The sequence below is a fragment of the Gigantopelta aegis genome, chromosome 13 (genome assembly GCF_016097555.1).
Source record: "Gigantopelta aegis isolate Gae_Host chromosome 13, Gae_host_genome, whole genome shotgun sequence".
Lineage (NCBI taxonomy): Eukaryota > Metazoa > Mollusca > Gastropoda > Neomphalida > Peltospiridae > Gigantopelta > Gigantopelta aegis.
In genome coordinates this window covers 6,426,951-6,444,930 of record NC_054711.1, presented here as the reverse complement: position 1 = coordinate 6,444,930, position 17,980 = coordinate 6,426,951, and the positions used below count along the sequence as shown (strand labels likewise).

The 17,980-nt window shown below is 36.6% G+C and overlaps 1 protein-coding gene across 1 annotated transcript in view; it reads right to left on the bottom strand.

Moving 5' to 3' along the window:
• The window catches only part of LOC121387647 (low-density lipoprotein receptor-related protein 2-like), a 181,602-nt gene that overhangs the window by 91,097 nt on the left and 72,525 nt on the right, over window positions 1–17,980 (bottom strand). The window contains exons 15-25 of the mRNA XM_041518825.1: window positions 14,858–14,946; window positions 14,164–14,304; window positions 12,445–12,729; window positions 11,035–11,148; window positions 9,234–9,353; window positions 8,517–8,753; window positions 7,367–7,495; window positions 4,792–4,917; window positions 4,025–4,153; window positions 2,902–3,021; window positions 676–804 (exon numbers count right to left, since the gene is read on the bottom strand). Of these exons, the coding sequence (XP_041374759.1) occupies window positions 676–804; window positions 2,902–3,021; window positions 4,025–4,153; window positions 4,792–4,917; window positions 7,367–7,495; window positions 8,517–8,753; window positions 9,234–9,353; window positions 11,035–11,148; window positions 12,445–12,729; window positions 14,164–14,304; window positions 14,858–14,946 (1,619 nt within the window). The remainder of the gene's footprint in view (window positions 1–675; window positions 805–2,901; window positions 3,022–4,024; window positions 4,154–4,791; window positions 4,918–7,366; window positions 7,496–8,516; window positions 8,754–9,233; window positions 9,354–11,034; window positions 11,149–12,444; window positions 12,730–14,163; window positions 14,305–14,857; window positions 14,947–17,980) is intronic.

The window sequence follows — 17,980 nt, the reverse complement described above, 5'->3', positions numbered from 1 at the left end:
CTTACACGATGTTGAACACTTTCTCGTGCATTGACAGGGTTCAAGCCATCATGATTCAACTGTATATAACATGTTTATTTTGACTCTTGGATAGAGTGAGTCAGAGAGAGAGAGAGAGAGAGAGAGAGAGAGAGAGAGAGAGAGAGAGAGAGAGAGAGAGAGAGAGAGAGAGAGAGAGAGAGAGAGAGAGAGAGAGAGAGCGAGAGAGAGACGCACGCACACAGAGACAGAGAGAGAGAGACACACAGAGACAGAGTGAGTCAGAGAGAGAGAGAGAGAGAGAGAGAGAGATGCACACACACACACACACAGAGAGAAAGAGACACAGAGAGAGAGACACAGAGAGACAGAGAGATAGGAGAGAGAGACAGAGAGAGAGAGAGACACACACACACACACACACACACACACAGAGAGGGGGGATAGAGAGTGGTAAGAGAGGGGGAGTGGCTGGATATACATGTAGAGAGGAAAGATGGAAAGAGACAAACAAGATAAAAAAAAATTGGAGCCTGAAAGACACAGATGGGGATACTGAGACAGAGACAAAAAGAAAGACATACAGAAACAAATCAGACAAAAAAGAAATAATTTTTGTCACATAGCCATAAAATTCACTTCTAGAAACCATATTTTTTTCATCTGCGGACAATAATCCAATATATTTGTTCTTACTTCTAACAGCACTGCAGTGTTTCCTATCGGACCTCAGAGTGAAGTACACATCACACTGACACTTGAATGACCCCTTTGTGTTCGTACAGTGTTGACTGCAGGCACCAGGCACCAGGCACTCATTATTATCTGAAATCAGTCAACACTACATATTAATCTTCGAGTTCGTACAGTGTTGACTGCAGGCACCAGGCACTCATTATTATCTGAAATCAGTCAACACTACATATTAATCTTCGAGTTTGTACAGTGCTGACTGCAGGCACCAGGCACCAGGCACTCATTATTATCTACATAAATCAGTCAACACTGCAGGCACCAGGCACAAGGCACATATTGAAAATCAACACTACTTCGAGTTTGTACAGTGCTGACTGCAGGCACCAGGCAAGGCACCATTATTATCTGGCACTCATTATTATCTGAAATCAGTCCACACTACATATTAATCATATTAATCTTCGAGTTTGTACAGTGCTGACTGCAGGCACCAGGCACCAGGCACTCGTACAGTGCAGTGCTGACTGCAGGCACCAGGCACAAGGCACTCATTACTATTTGAAATCAGTCAACACTACATATTAATCTTTGTTTTGTACAGTGTTGACTGCAGGCACCAGGCACAAGGCACTCATTATTATCTGAAATCAGTCACCACTACATATTAATCTTTGTGTTCGTACAGTGTTGATTGCAGGCACCAGGCACCAGGCACTCATTATTATCTGAAATCAGTCAACACTACATATTAATCTTTGAGTTCGTACAGTGCTGACTGCAGGCACCAGGCACCAGGCACTCATTACTATTTGAAATCAGTTAACACTACATATTAATCTTCGTGGTCATACAGTGTTGACTGCAGGCATCAGGCACTCATTACTATCTGAAATCAGTCAACACTACATATTAATCTTTGAGTTCGTACAGTGCTGACTGCAGGCACCAGGCACTCATTATTATCTGAAATCAGTCAACACTACATATTAATCTTCGAGTTCGTACAGTGTTGACTGCAGGCACCAGGCACCAGGCACTCATTATTATCTGAAATCAGTCAACACTACATATTAATCTTTGTTTTGTACAGTGTTGACTGCAGGCACCAGGCACAAGGCACTCATTATTATCTGAAATCAGTCACCACTACATATTAATCTTTGTGTTCGTACAGTGTTGATTGCAGGCACCAGGCACCAGGCACTCATTATTATCTGAAATCAGTCAACACTACATATTAATCTTCGTGGTCATACAGTGTTGACTGCAGACACCAGGCACTCATTATTATCTGAAATTATTAAGCCATTTAAATTTCTATATAAAAATATAACATTAAAAATATAACAATAAAAATATAACAATAAAAATATAACAATACCCACAGAATAAGATCACTATCAACAGATCCAAAACTAAAGTAGTAAGCTGAGAATGACTGAATGAATGAATGAATGAATGAATGAATGACTGAATGAATGAATGAATGAGTGACTGAATGAATGAATGAATGAATGAATGAATGAATGAATGACTGAATGAATGACTGAATGAATGAATGAATGAATGACTGAATGACTGAATGAATGACTGAATGACTGAATGACTGAATGAATGAATGAATGACTGAATGACTGACTGAATGACTGAATGACTCTATGAATGACTGACTGAATGACTGAATGACTGAATGAATGACTGAATGACTGAATGAATGAATGAATGAATGACTGAATGACTGACTGAATGACTGAATGACTGAATGAATGAATGACTGAATGACTGAATGACTGACTGAATGACTGAATGAATGAATGACTGAATGAATGAATGAATGACTGAATGACTGACTGAATGACTGAATGACTGAATGACTGACTGAATGACTGAATGACTGACTGAATGACTGACTGAATGAATGAATGACTGAATGAATGACTGAATGACTGAATGACTGAATGAATGACTGAATGAATGAATGAATGACTGAAGATTGAAGATGGTTTTTCTGACAGTCGTCTGAAGAAAATCAATCCTTGGAGCTCACTAAAGCTCACTAAAGCTCATTCCAAGAATTGATTTTCTTCAAACGGTGTTAGAAAAACCATCTACAAAAGGACTCATGTCAGAAATTATTAATCTTGCCAATTTACTTTGTAAAGGTTTGACAAAAGCCTGTCAATCTTAACATAATTACATGCCAGTTGATAGAGAAATAGAACTCACCTACACAAAGCTTAGTTCCATTCAGTTTCTGGCCGGCGGAACAGATACATTCCGCACCGCGTGGCGTCTGAATACAACGATTGCTACAGCCGCCATTTTCTACACGACAACTCTCAGTATCTAGGAAAAAAAAAAAGAAGTACCGGTAAATTTATATATATATATATATATATATATATATATATATATATATATATATATATATATATACAGTAATTATTAATTTTGTTTTGCATGCACATAATCTTAAAAAATAACAAACAATATAACATGCATTAAGTATTTTATTGACAATTCTCATGATGAAAGCACAGGGTTCGTACAGATCATGGAAAGCATGGAACGTCACGGAAAGTCATGGAAAGCATGGAAAGTCACAGAAAATGAAAACCTGGAAATTCATTAAAGGTCAGTAGATATTTTACACATTTTTCTTAAATATGGTTGTACAAAAAATACACCTTCTTCTGTTGTATAATGTCAACATTGTGGCATTTTTAAAAATTTAATATTACATGTATATGATGAAATTTGTTTTGTTTAATGACACAACTAGAGTACAATGATTTCTAAATTTAATGATTTAAACAAGCGAATTGCCATGTATTATTATTAACCGGTGTTTAATGAATCATAAATGCAAGAAATTCTACCATGGCCTTTTGTTTTAAAGTGACAGAGCCCAGCTTTTAAAAACTACGACAAATTTTTCACTATTAGAGCCATTTTTGATAATTAAAATCAGACATTACTTAGATTTTATTGTTTCGATATCTATTTCTGTACATCCAAAATGTTTTTGGTCGTCCTGCTGTTTCTAATATCTAGATTATTAATTTTCATACAACCGATGTGTTTATGGTCATCCTGGCATTTGTAATGCCATAAAATGCTTTTTTTCATAATTCTAAAAACACACATGCGTCTGAGAAATAACGGTTGTGGAGACGAGCTCTAGTTTATTTTTACGAGAGAATTTCCCCGTTTGAACATCACACTCTCTTGTTTCACTCTATTGTATCTTTATTCAGTCAGGTTACAGGTTGGTTGAATAACCAAACTTAGTGCCCTGTTTCCATGGCTTCAGGTTAGGATCTGCGACTTTAAAAGTTACAATACTCACTGCAAACTGGACTTTCGTCATGTCCACCTGGGCAATCAATATGTCCATCACAGACCTGTGAAATATTGACACACATCCGGACACTCCCTGGACACTCCCACTGGCCGGGACAGGAAAAAGGGGGCGGAGCTAAAACATTAAAACAAAATATTTCTATTACATTACAGACACGTGAAATATTGATATGCATTGATGGATGGATGGATGGATGGATATGGATGTATGGACGGATGGATGGAAGGACAGACGGATGGACGGGTGGATAGGTGAGTGGATGGGTGGATGGATGGATGGATGGATGGATGGATAACTGGGTGGGTGAGTGGAAAAATGAATGGGTGGGTGAATATAACAAGGGATGGTTGGACGATGGATGGATGGATGGATGGACAGATGGATGGGTGGGTGGAATGATGGATTGATGAACCGATGGAAGGACAGAATAATAAATGGTAGACTAAATAGATGGATAAAAGGCATACCAGTATACATTGAAAAATAGGTGCCTTTTCAAGATGCATCCATCTTAAGAAACACACAGTGCCTGCCCCTGTTGACTTGGAAATCAGTCCATCAGACACTACAGATCACTATTTACATGTTAATATCACTGATGAATATTCAACACTTACGACAGGTAAGACTCTGAGCTTCATCAGAGTTGTCCCCGCAATCGTCATCCCCGTCACAGACCCAGTCTTTGAAGATGCAGACTCAACAGAACGCTATTTACATATTACTATCATTGATGAATATTCAACACTTACGACATGTAAGACTCTGAGCCTCGTCCGAGTTGTCCCCGCAGTCATCGTCCCCATCACAGACCCAACCCTTGAAGATGCAGCGGCCGTTGTCACAGCGGAACCGGTCACTGAAACACGTGGGAGTCGCTACAACACAAGGAAGGAAGAAGGAAATGTTTTATTTAACGACGCACTCAACACATTTTATTTACGGTTATATGGCGTCAGACATATGGTTAAGGACCACACAGATATTGAGAGAGAAAACCCGCTATCGCCACTTCATGGGCTACTCTTTTCTATAAGCAGCATGGGATCTTTTATATGCACCATCCCACAGACAGGGAAGCACATACCACAGTCTTTGATATACCAGTCGTGGTGCACTGGCTGGAACGACTATAAAACAAAACAACACATATCACAGCAGGTCCAAAGCAGCATCAATAGCTAAAATTGGGGTGGGATGTAGCCTAGTGGTGAAGCGCTTGCCTGATGCGCGGTTCGGTCTAGGATCGATCCCCGTTAGTGGATCCATTGGGCTAATTCTTCATTCCAGCCAGTGCAACATCTTTGGTTTATCAAAGGCCATGATATGTGCTATCTTGTCTGTGGGATGGTGCAAACTGATTTTCAGACAGGTGAAAAACTGCTCAACTTATTACTCTGATATCGCTACTTTATTTGATTCAAATTATCTGTGAATTTGACACTGGGAGCATGCAATTTCAGGACAGCAGTTCATTGCTGACCATCAATTTTCCAACAGCAAGCATTGAGGATCAATCACTAAACTCCCAAAAGCTGGTATATTTTTCATGGGGTGTTGTTACACATCAATTATTATCATCTTGTTATATTGGATGCGATATGTATTGTATCAAGATACATAATATTTCACATCCAGTGGCCTTTTGATGTTTTAAACTGCACCAAGAGTGATTAAAATTTTGTTTTGTAAATTGTCCGATTATACCTTAATCCTGATGCTCTAACTGAACAAACAATTGTCATTTAAATTAATATGTTGGCAGCATTGAGATTACACTGCAACCAGAATGTTTTTTGTTTGCAACATATTGTGTCATCCTTTTAACATTAATGCCCAACTCATTTTTAGAGCTTCTGAGACAAGTGGGAAAAAAATTGATTTTTATACGAACAGAAATGAATTCTTTGAACCAAAATAAGATGAAGAAAAAATTAGGCTGACGATTGTTTATATATTCTTGTTAATGGACATGTGTCTGGTTTGTCAGCTCGACATATTGTTTACATATCGTTGTCAATGGATTTACATCATGTGGATGGTTCATCAGCCCAACATATTGTTTAGATGTTCTTGTTAATGGACTAACAACACGTGTCTTGTTCATCAGCCTGACATATTGTTTCTGTTAATGGACTTACGACATGTGTCTGGTTCATCAGTCTGACATATTGTTTACATATTCTTGTCAATGGACTTACGACGTGGATGGTTCGTCAGTCCGACATATTGTTTACATATTCTTGTCAATGGATTTACGACATGTGGATGGTTCGTCAGCCCGACATATTGTTTACATATTCTTGTCAATGGATTTATGACATGTGGATGGTTCGTCAGCCTGACATATTGTCTACATATTCTTGTCAATGGACTTACGACGTGGATGGTTCGTCAGTCCGACATATTGTTTACATATTCTTGTCAATGGATTTACAACATGTGGATGGTTCGTCAGCCCGACATATTGTTTACATATTCTTGTCAATGGATTTATGACATGTGTCTGGTTCGTCAGCCCGACATATTGTTTACATATTCTTGTCAATGGATTTATGACATGTGGATGGTTCGTCAGCCCGACATATTGTCTACATATTCTTGTCAATGGATTTACGACATGTGGATGGTTTGTCAGCCCGACATATTGTTTACATATTCTTGTCAATGGATTTACGACATGTGGATGGTTCGTCAGCCCGACATATTGTTTACATATTCTTGTCAATGGATTTATGACATGTGGATGGTTCGTCAGCCTGACATATTGTCTACATATTCTTGTCAATGGACTTACGACGTGGATGGTTCGTCAGTCCGACATATTGTTTACATATTCTTGTCAATGGATTTACAACATGTGGATGGTTCGTCAGCCCGACATATTGTTTACATATTCTTGTCAATGGATTTATGACATGTGTCTGGTTCGTCAGCCCGACATATTGTTTACATATTCTTGTCAATGGATTTATGGCATGTGGATGGTTCGTCAGCCTGACATATTGTCTACATATTCTTGTCAATGGACTTACGATGTGGATGGTTCGTCAGCTTGACATATTGTCTACATATTCTTGTCAATGGACTTACGATGTGGATGGTTCGTCAGCCTGACATATTGTTTACATATTCTTGTCAATGGACTTACGACGTGGATGGTTCGTCAGCTTGACATATTGTCTACATATTCTTGTCAATGGACTTACGACGTGGATGGTTCATCAGTCCGACATATTGTTTACATATTCTTGTCAATGGATTTATGACATGTGGATGGTTCGTCAGCTTGACATATTGTCTACATATTCTTGTCAATGGACTTACGACATGTGGATGGTTCATCTGATCCGTCTTCACAGTCCTTCTGTCCGTCACACCTCCACTTGTTGGGAATACACCCCCCACTCGAACACTTGTACTCTTCCACCAGACAGCCTCCCGGAGGTCTGACCGCTACACAAAACAATGAAATATAATACTTAAATTTTGAGAAGTAAATAAAAAATAATCAAAAATGTCCTTGGGATTTTTTTTTATTGATTCTTTTTTGGACAGTATCCCAACCTGTAAAGGGTTATTATGAGCTTTATTCTATTCCTGACAATAAAATGTTTAACTACAGTCTGTCTCATCCTCATACAAATATGTTTTTTATAAATAATTTCAGTTTGGTTTGATGTAGAAGAAAAGTAAGTGTTTTAGAAATAACCAAAAAATAAGAAATAAAATTTTGTGTGAAATTTAGAAAACAATTGGCTAAGAAATAAATAGCTTGTAGTAAATTCCATGATATGAAAAAAGGCGTTCCCTGCGTTAAAGTAATTATTACCATGTTTGCCAATGTGTAAAGTAACACTCCATGAGTTTTATTTTATTCCAGATAATAAAATGTTTAACTGGCCAATGCTAATGTAACCAGTATTTTTAAGGTCATTACTTACAATATATATATATATATATATATATTTTTTTTTTAATTCTGTTTTCTGACTCACTGTTTTAGCAGTAAGCATTTGTTTATTTGATATTATACTGAAAAACTAAAGAAAAGAAAATGTTAAAAAACGCAAGCAAGTCAAGATTATATTTACAGGGATGTGAGAGGGGCTGGAACAAAACAGTTTACTGCTCACCTTGTTTCTTCCCAAGTCAAACAAAGGCTTTCAAATAGCATATCCTGGATTGGACAAAACTGGCCAATCACAGCAAAGCTGACGAAATCCAGCCAAAGGAATGTAATACACGTGAATACTACTTGCGATCGTGCGATACTACTTTTGTTTTTTTGTTTTTGCATCGTTGTTTTTTGGGGGGGAGGGGGGGGGGGGGGGGGTTGGACTTTTAGACGGAATGGAAAAGTGCGTTTTCGCGTAGGTCTCACATCCCTGTATTTATCAACAGCTGCAAAATACAAATACAGTAAACACTACTTTTCATCAGTAAATCGAGGAAGAACAAATCTGATAACACTTACGACACTCCTTTTCATCACTAGCATCAGTACAGTCTATGACACCATCACAGTGGTACTTCTCCAAAATACACTGACGGACATTCCGACACGTCCACTGGGAGCCGGTGCAGTTCAAGGGGGGACAACTCTGCTCATCGGTGCCGTCAAAGCAGTCATTTTCTCCATTGCATACACGTCTCTCTGGGATGCATCTGCCGTCACCACACTGATAAAATCCAGCAGGACACGTATGTTCCACTGAAAGGTAATAAAAATTAAAATGTCATGTATTTATTATTTAGTAGTCAGGAGGACTCATGGATGGATGGATGGATGGATGGATGGATGGATGGATGAATGGATCTAGGAAAGAGCCAGGCAGCTAAATGTAAGGATGAAGTTTGTTTTGTTTAGCGACACCACTAGATCACACTGATTTATTAATTATCGGCTATTGGATGTCAAATATATGGTAATTTTTGACACAGTCATAAAGAGGAAACGTGCTACATTTTACCATTAGTAGCAAATGATCTTTTATATGCACCATCCCACAGACAGGATAGTATATACCATGGCCTTTGATATACCAGCTGTGGTGCACTGGCTGGAAAGAAAAATAGCCCAATGGGCCCACCGACAGGGATCGATCCCAAACCGACTGCATATCAAGCAAACACTTTACCACTGGGCTACGTCCCACCCCCTGTACATTAAACTGACATGTTTTATACTCACCACAGACGTCTCCCTCGTCGGACCCGTCTCCACAGTCATTGTCCGTGTCACACTGCAGCTGGACGTCGATACACAGCGAGTTGTTACAGCGGAACTCTACAGGACTACACGTCTTGTCAGCTACAAGGAAAATCACAGCTATAGAGGACAGGTTTATTACAGGATCTGAGTCTAGTTATTAGGAACTGTCAAATCTTACACAGCGAGTTGTTACAGCAGAACTCTACAGGACTACACGTCTTGTCAGCTACAAGGAAAATCACAGCTATAGAGGACAGGTTTATTACAGGAACTGAGTCTAGTTATTAGGAACTGTCAATTCTTACACAGCGAGTTGTTACAGCAGAACTCTACAGGACTACACGTCTTGTCAGCTACAAGGAAAATCACAGCTATAGAGGTCAGGTTTATTACAGGAACCGAGTCTAGTTATTAGGAACTGTCAAATCTTACACAGCGAGTTGTTACAGCGGAACTCTACAGGACTACACGTCTTGTCAGCTACAAGGAAAATCACAGCTATAGAGGTCAGGTTTATTACAGGAACCGAGTCTAGTTATTAGGAACTGTCAAATCTTACACAGCGAGTTGTTACAGCAAAACTCTACAGGACTACACGTCTTGTCAGCTACAAGGAAAATCACAGCTATAGAGGTCAGGTTTATTACAGGAACTGAGTCTAGTTATTAGGAACTGTCAAATCTTACACAACGAGTTGTTACAGCAGAACTCTACAGGACTACACGTCTTGTCAGCTACAAGGAAAATCACAGCTATAGAGGTCAGGTTTATTACAGGAACTGAGTCTAGTTATTAGGAACTGTCAAATCTTACACAGCGAGTTGTTACAGCAGAACTCTACAGGACTACACGTCTTGTCAGCTACAAGGAAAATCACAGCTATAGAGGTCAGGTTTAGTACAGGAACCGAGTCTAGTTATTAGGAACTGTCAAATCTTACACAGCGAGTTGTTACAGCAGAACTCTACAGGACTACACGTCTTGTCAGCTACAAGGAAAATCACAGCTATAGAGGTCAGGTTTATTACAGGAACTGAGTCTAGTTATTAGGAACTGTCAAATCTTACACAGCGAGTTGTTACAGCGGAACTCTACAGGACTACACGTCTTGTCAGCTACAAGGAAAATCACAGCTATAGAGGTCAGGTTTATTACAGGAAATGAGTCTAGTTATTAGGAACTGTCAAATCTTACACAGCGAGTTGTTACAGCGGAACTCTACAGGACTACACGTCTTGTCAGCTACAAGGAAAATCACAGCTATAGAGGTCAGGTTTATTACAGGAACCGAGTCTAGTTATTAGGAACTGTCAATTCTTAAAGGCTATTCCAGCTTTTTTTACCATTAAATTAAACCTACAAGTTATATAAACTATATGAACTGTGATACAAAGTCAATAATGACCTCTGGGGTGCAGAAATGAAAAATATCTTACTAGTCCACTAGTCCGATACCAGACATAAACCGACTAGATGGCCTAAATTCTCACTATTCCCATCAGTATAATATTGCTATAATACAAACTACAAATGATCATTCATTATCACATGTTGAAATTGCCTTTTGTTGCAGATTTCATTCTCTGTATATGCGATGTCAATAAAATGGATGAAACAAGAGTAATAAGGTATAAAAACAATGATTTTTTTTTTTTTTTTAAACTTCAAAATAAATGATGTTGGACTGTTGCATTACATTTTTAACTCATCCATCAAAATTTAGTTGCATTTTATGATTAGGGTAATACTTTCTGCAGCCATCAATTACTATCAAACTTACTGCACTCTTTTTCATCCGACATATCACCACAGTCATTATCTCCGTCGCAGACCCAAACTCGACTTATGCAGCGGCCATTTGTACACTTGAAGCGATTGGACGGACACGTAGAATCTAAAAAGTAAGTATAATTTTTATATATATTTGCATACAAATCTATTAAATCTGTTTTTAACATTTTAATTCTAGTTTATTCTCAGTCTATTAATGTAAATCTGTTCTCTGTAATTTAATTAAAGTCCATTCTTAATATTTTCTATTATTTGCATTAACACATATTCTGATGCAAAAGAAATATGGGAACAAATGGAAGTTCAGACTAAATTTAATCAACTACTAGGTTAGCATAGAGTAATGTCTGTATTTCATATACAGATTAGTACAGTAGGATTGAATACATGGTTCATACAGGCAAGGACCCATAAAATTCAAGCACTTTTCAAGCACTTTTCAAGGACCTACCTTATGTTTTCAAGAATCATAAATACAAACCTTAACCAGCCTTTTCGAACAATGTTTTTTAATAGAAAATGTATGTTTATATAGACAGTACTTTCTCAGACTTGAATAACTGAGTTATGCTGAAGCTTGCAGTATCCGCTTTGTTTTTTCTGTGCTTTTCGCTGTTTTCGTGCGATTTGAGTGCGCGCTCGCCCATGGCACCAATGTTAATATCCTTGCGATACTAGGAATACGCGGCCTTTGATACGTCCTTACTCTCTCTGATCCACGCATATTTTCGACACCACGTTTTGTTAAAAACACACTTTCCACTAGGCATGTTTAAATTTGAACATGTGCTTGCAAAAACTTCAAAATCTAAGTGATTCCGTGTCGTCTCGCCTGACTATTGTTTGAAGTTCTCAAAATGAGGCTATTACGCTCGTCAATAATCGGTAAATCTCGGCTGAGGCATTTGGAACATAGCATTTGTCCCGGAATGGGCCGAGTACATTCGGGTCGCGGAACGTCGCGAGTGCTGGAATGAAAGTGCTAACACAGAAGTAAAAATGCTAAATTTCTTTCGAGTTTGTTCCGTAATTTCTGGTTAAAATGACACGCTAGAGGCACCAACATGAAATTCAGGCACTTTTCAAGCACTTTTTCCCTAAAAAGTGAAAATAAGCACTTTTCATTTCAAACTCCTAAATTCAAGCACTTTTCAAGACCGTGCGAACCATGGAATATCAGTAGTCAGCTGCAGAATTCAGATTGACTACCAGTCACGGTCAACTTCTGACACCAAGGACCGAGGGTTTTCACTGTAGTCAGTATTATAGCGAGTATTTACTGTTACTGTGTGATCCCTTATTTCTTTCCTTCAGCATATCTTTTATAACCAATCACAACTGACATTCAATTCCTATATTACACAGGTCCAATAATCATGACTTTATATTTAGCACCAACCTGCAGGGCAGTCGCTCTCATCTGAGTTATCCAAACAGTCATTATCGCGATCACAGCGGTACGAGCGCGGAATACATCGTCCATTGTCGCACTTGAACAGTCCTGGTCGGCACACGTCTGGGTTCGGTTCGTCTGCGTTCGGTTCACACGATCTCTGGTTCTGAGACAACTTCATTCCGTACGGACAGCCACAGTGGCGGCCGAGCTGGTTCGAAGTGCTGGCGACAGGAATCGGGAAACAGAAGTGTGAGCAGTCTCCATTTCGTCTAACACAGGGATTCTTTGCTGTAAAACAAAACCAAATTTTATTGACATAGGAAACTGATCTAAACGTGAAACTTTAAACATAAGTGTCAGCAGTCTATGTTTCGTCATACACAGAGATTCTTTGCTGTAAAATAAAACCAAGTTTTATTGACATAGGAAACTGATCTAAACGTGAAACTTTAAACAGAAGTGTCAGCAGTCCCAGTTTTCCGTCTAACACAGAGATTCTTTACTGTAAAACAAAACAAAACCAAGTGTCATTGACGTAGGAAACTGATCTAAACGTGAAACTTTAAACAGAAGTGTCAGCAGTCCCAGTTTTCCGTCTAACACAGAGATTCTTTACTGTAAAACAAAACAAAACCAAGTGTCATTGACATAGGAAACTGATCTAACTGTGAAACTTTTAAACACAAGTGTCGGTAGTCTTCGTTCTGTCTAACACAAAACAAAAATAGAGTCTTTGGAATTAAATGATTAACCTACCATAAATAAATTTCCAGCAATGTGATGATCATCCATACATGTATGTGCAACTAAAAACTATGTTTTATTGACCTAGAACTTATAGTTAGTCATAAACTGATCAAAAGGCAAAACTTTCACGCAAAAAAGTTGACACCATCGCCATCACTATAGGGAAAAAAAACCCAACCTATATCTCGTATTTTTACTGCATAAAGATGAGACAAAATGTGTTTCACAAATATAATTTAACTCCGACATTACTTAGATTTTATTGTTTAGATTATTCATTTCCACACAATATAGAATTTAGGCCATCCCATTGGCTTTTGGGATGTTCGGACCAGACTAATACATGTAGCTATGGGGGGGGGGGGGGGGGGGGAGAGTGCACTTGTTTGAGGACAGATAATGTGAAAAGAAATACTTAGATTTTATTGTTTAGATTACCCATTTCCACACAATATAGAATTTAGGCCATCCCATTGGCTTTTGGGATGTTCGGACCAGACTAATAGCCATGGGGTGGGGGGTGGGGAGTGCACTTGTTTGAGGACAGGTAATGTGAAAAGAAATATTTAGATTTTATTGTTTAGATTACCATTTCCATACATCTCTAGTGTTTCTTACACCATGGAATGTATTTTCTATATTTTTAAAAAAGCACATATTATCTCCAACAAGTAACAGTTATGGAGATGAGATCTAATCTAAGGGTATTTCCTTGTTTAAACATCATATAAAGAATCTCGTTTCACGCTGTTGTAACTTTATCCAAATGTGTCACAGCTTTGTAGATTAACCAAACTTAGTGTCCATTTTCACGGTCTGAAACTAGAGTTTGCAATTTTAATTACAGCATTCAAGGGACCAGAGATTCAGACTGTGTGTCTTGAAATATGCAGGAAAGTATGACTACAAAGTTTATTCCAGCACTAGGGTGATTAGTTACGAAAGAGAAAAATCTAACTAAGGGAGACAACTCACAAGAGGCTGGCTGCAGGTCATGGTCATACACGCGGATTCCCATCAGTTTGCCGATCCCCGACCGAATCCTCGTCTCCTGGCCACCACGTTTGTTGATTCGGATAATCGACTCCAGGCGCCAGTCAGTGTAGAAAATATAGTCTGTATTGTTAAATTAGAATTTACTTTTCATTAATGAAATTCTATTGAAATGTTTTGCTTGAATCTGCATTATATTGCAATGTTATCATAGTTGTTGTAAGCAGGAGGATGTGGGGCATGGGAAGCATTACCCCCTCCCCATCTCTAAAGATTATGCATTGGCTCAACTGGCCTTTCCAGTTTCAAGTCATCTTCTGACACTTATGGTTATTTTATCACAGTTTAAAAGAAATAAAAACAATCATTTTTTTAAGATTAAATTTATAAATAATATATAATAAAAACATAGCATTTTTGCTGAAATAAATTGACTGAAGTTACTGCTATAGAAAAAATATATATCAAAAATTTTGTTTAATTAAATGAAATTTGTTTTAATCTAATATTGTAATATAATTCTATAAAAAAAAACATTTCTAAAAACAGTCCATATCTATTTTTCCAAATTATTTAATGTCAAAAAAAGAAGTGAAATTGTATAAAAAGCTGACAAATCATGTCCATATAAAATATATTCAATATTTTGGTTGTCGTTGTGTCGATGTTCACAAACCTTTATAAATAGCGATGCCAAACGGGTGAGTGATAGAATGTCCAGACAGAGTTTGCAGATCGTTTCCTTCGAAGTTCGAATGCTGGATTCTACAAACATGCAAACACAACATCTACAGTTGACAACAGACAATTTCCACACCATTATACAACACCGAAATTGCCCTCAGCTGTATAGTTTTTAATTCTCTGTAGCATTTGTTTTGCTGTGGACTATATTTCTTTCTTTTTTTATTACAGGGATTGTTATAATTTGTTGCTGCGAGCACAATAAATAGCTATCAGTAATTTTTGTATATATTATATGTGATAAACAGTACAATTTTATTGTGTGATCTATTTAAACTTATACATAATATTTTTTTTGTTTACACTGACAATGTAACTATTTTCTGCTCAATATGGAAGTGAATATTGTTTGAACAAGTGTGGAGCTAAACCAATAGAAAGAAAGAAGTGTTTTATTTAACAATGTACTCAAAACATTTTATTTACGGTTATATGGCGTCAGACATATGGTTAAGGACCACACAGATTTTGAGAGGAAACCCGCTGTCGCCACTACATGGGCTACTCTTCCGATTAGCAGCAAGGGATCGTTTATTTGTGCTTCGCACAGGCAGGATAGCACAAACCATGGCCTTTGTTGAACCAGTTATGGATCACTGGTCGGTGCAAGTGGTTTACACCTACCCATCGAGCCTTGCGGAGCACTCACTCAGGGTTTGGAGTCGGTATCTGGATTAAAAATCCCATGCCTCGACTGGGATCCGAACCCAGTATCTACCAGCCTGTAGACTGATGGCCTGCCACGACGCCACTGAGGCCGGTCTCTAAACCAATAGAATCACATTCCCTAGCTTACAGGTGGGCTCTTTAAATTTGAATTCCTTATAAACTGGAACATGATGAACATTTTCATTTTCAGATTGAAGGAATTTTCAATGCAATATTCCTACTTGAATTTGTTTGTTTGAAAATTACTAAATGCATTTAATATTGTAATTTAAACACTCTGCTGTTTATGAAATACAGATATGAAATATAATTATGGTGAGACATGTAATTTTAATATTGTAATTTAAACACTCTGCTGTTTATGAAATACAGATATGAAATATAATTATGGTGAGACATGTAATTTTAATATTGTAATTTAAACACTCTGCTGTTTATGAAATACAGATATGAAATATAATTATGGTGAGACATGTAATTTAATATTGTAATTGAAACACTCTGCTGTTTATGAAATACAGATATGAAATATAATTATGGTGAGACATGTAATTTAATATTGTAATTGAAACACTCTGCTGTTTATGAAATACAGATATGAAATATAATTATGGTGAGACATGTAATTTAATATAGCAATTGAAACACTCTGCTGTTTATGAAATACAGATATGAAATATAATTATGGTGAGACATGTAATTTAATATTGTAATTGAAACACTCTGCTGTTTATGAAATACAGATATGAAATATAATTATGGTGAGACATGTAATTTAATATTGTAATTGAAACACTGCTGTTTATGAAATACAGATATGAAATATAATTATGGTGAGACATGTAATTTAATATTGTAATTGAAACACTCTGCTGTTTATGAAATACAGATATGAAATATAATTATGGTGAGACATGTAATTTAATATTGTAATTGAAACACTCTGCTGTTTATGAAATACAGATATGAAATATAATTATGGTGAGACATGTAATTTAATATTGTAATTGAAACACTCTGCTGTTTATGAAATACAGATATGAAATATAATTATGGTGAGACATGTAATTTAATATTGTAATTGAAACACTCTGCTGTTTATGAAATACAGATATGAAATATAATTATGGTGAGACATGTAATTTAATATTGTAATTTAAACACTCTGCTGTTTATGAAATACAGATATGAAATATAATTATGGTGAGACATGTAATTTAATATTGTAATTGAAACACTCTGCTGTTTATGAAATACAGATATGAAATATAATTATGAGTGTAATTTTAATAGACATGTAATACAGATATATATATTGGTGAGACATTTAAACACTCTGCTGTTTATGAAATACAGATATGAAATATAATTATGGTGAGACATGTAATTTAAACACTCTGCTGTTTATGAAATACAGATATGAAATATAATTATGGTGAGACATGTAATTTAATATTGTAATTGAAACACTCTGCTGTTTATGAAATACAGATATGAAATATAATTATGGTGAGACATGTAATTTAATATTGTAATTTAAACACTCTGCTGTTTATGAAATACAGATATGAAATATAATTATGGTGAGACATGTAATTTAAACACTCTGCTGTTTATGAAATACAGATATGAAATATAATTATGGTGAGACGTGTAATTTAATATTGTAATTTAAACACTCTGCTGTTTATGAAATACAGATATGAAATATAATTATGGTGAGACATGTAATTTAATATTGTAATTTAAACACTCTGCTGTTTATGAAATACAGATATGAAATATAATTATGGTGAGACATGTAATTTTAATGTGTACAAAGCCTAACTGATGTGTGGAAATTGTCTGTAGTCATTTTCACTAGTTAACAATAAATAAATCCTTCAAAGTCTGAATAGTGGATTTTATAAAGATTAAAAAAACATCTAATCTAGTACAGTTAATAAGAAACAAAACTAAAACAATACTTTGTCAGATATTTTGTTATCAATTAAAGACAAGATCAGATAACATATTTTTGCATCAACTTAATAGTATCATTTTGCATTTGTTATCATACCAATGGATAGTACAAGAGTATCATTTTGTATCTTCTAGCTATTATGCTAATAGTGTACAAGTGCAAAATATAATATTAATTTCAAATAAGGTTTAAGCTTCATTGTGTAATGGAGAAAACTTGGAGTGTTTTCTCTTTTATAGATACATTACCTGTCCTCAAACAAATGCACTCCCCCCCCCCCCCCCCATACGGCTAGTAGTCTAGTAGAGTTTAAAACAATAAAAACATGAGAATTAAAGCTAAAAGCTTCTTAAATTATTTAAAAAGACAAGCTGATAAACCTGCTTAAGATGTCATTTTGCAGCCAGAGAACTTAACAACTCA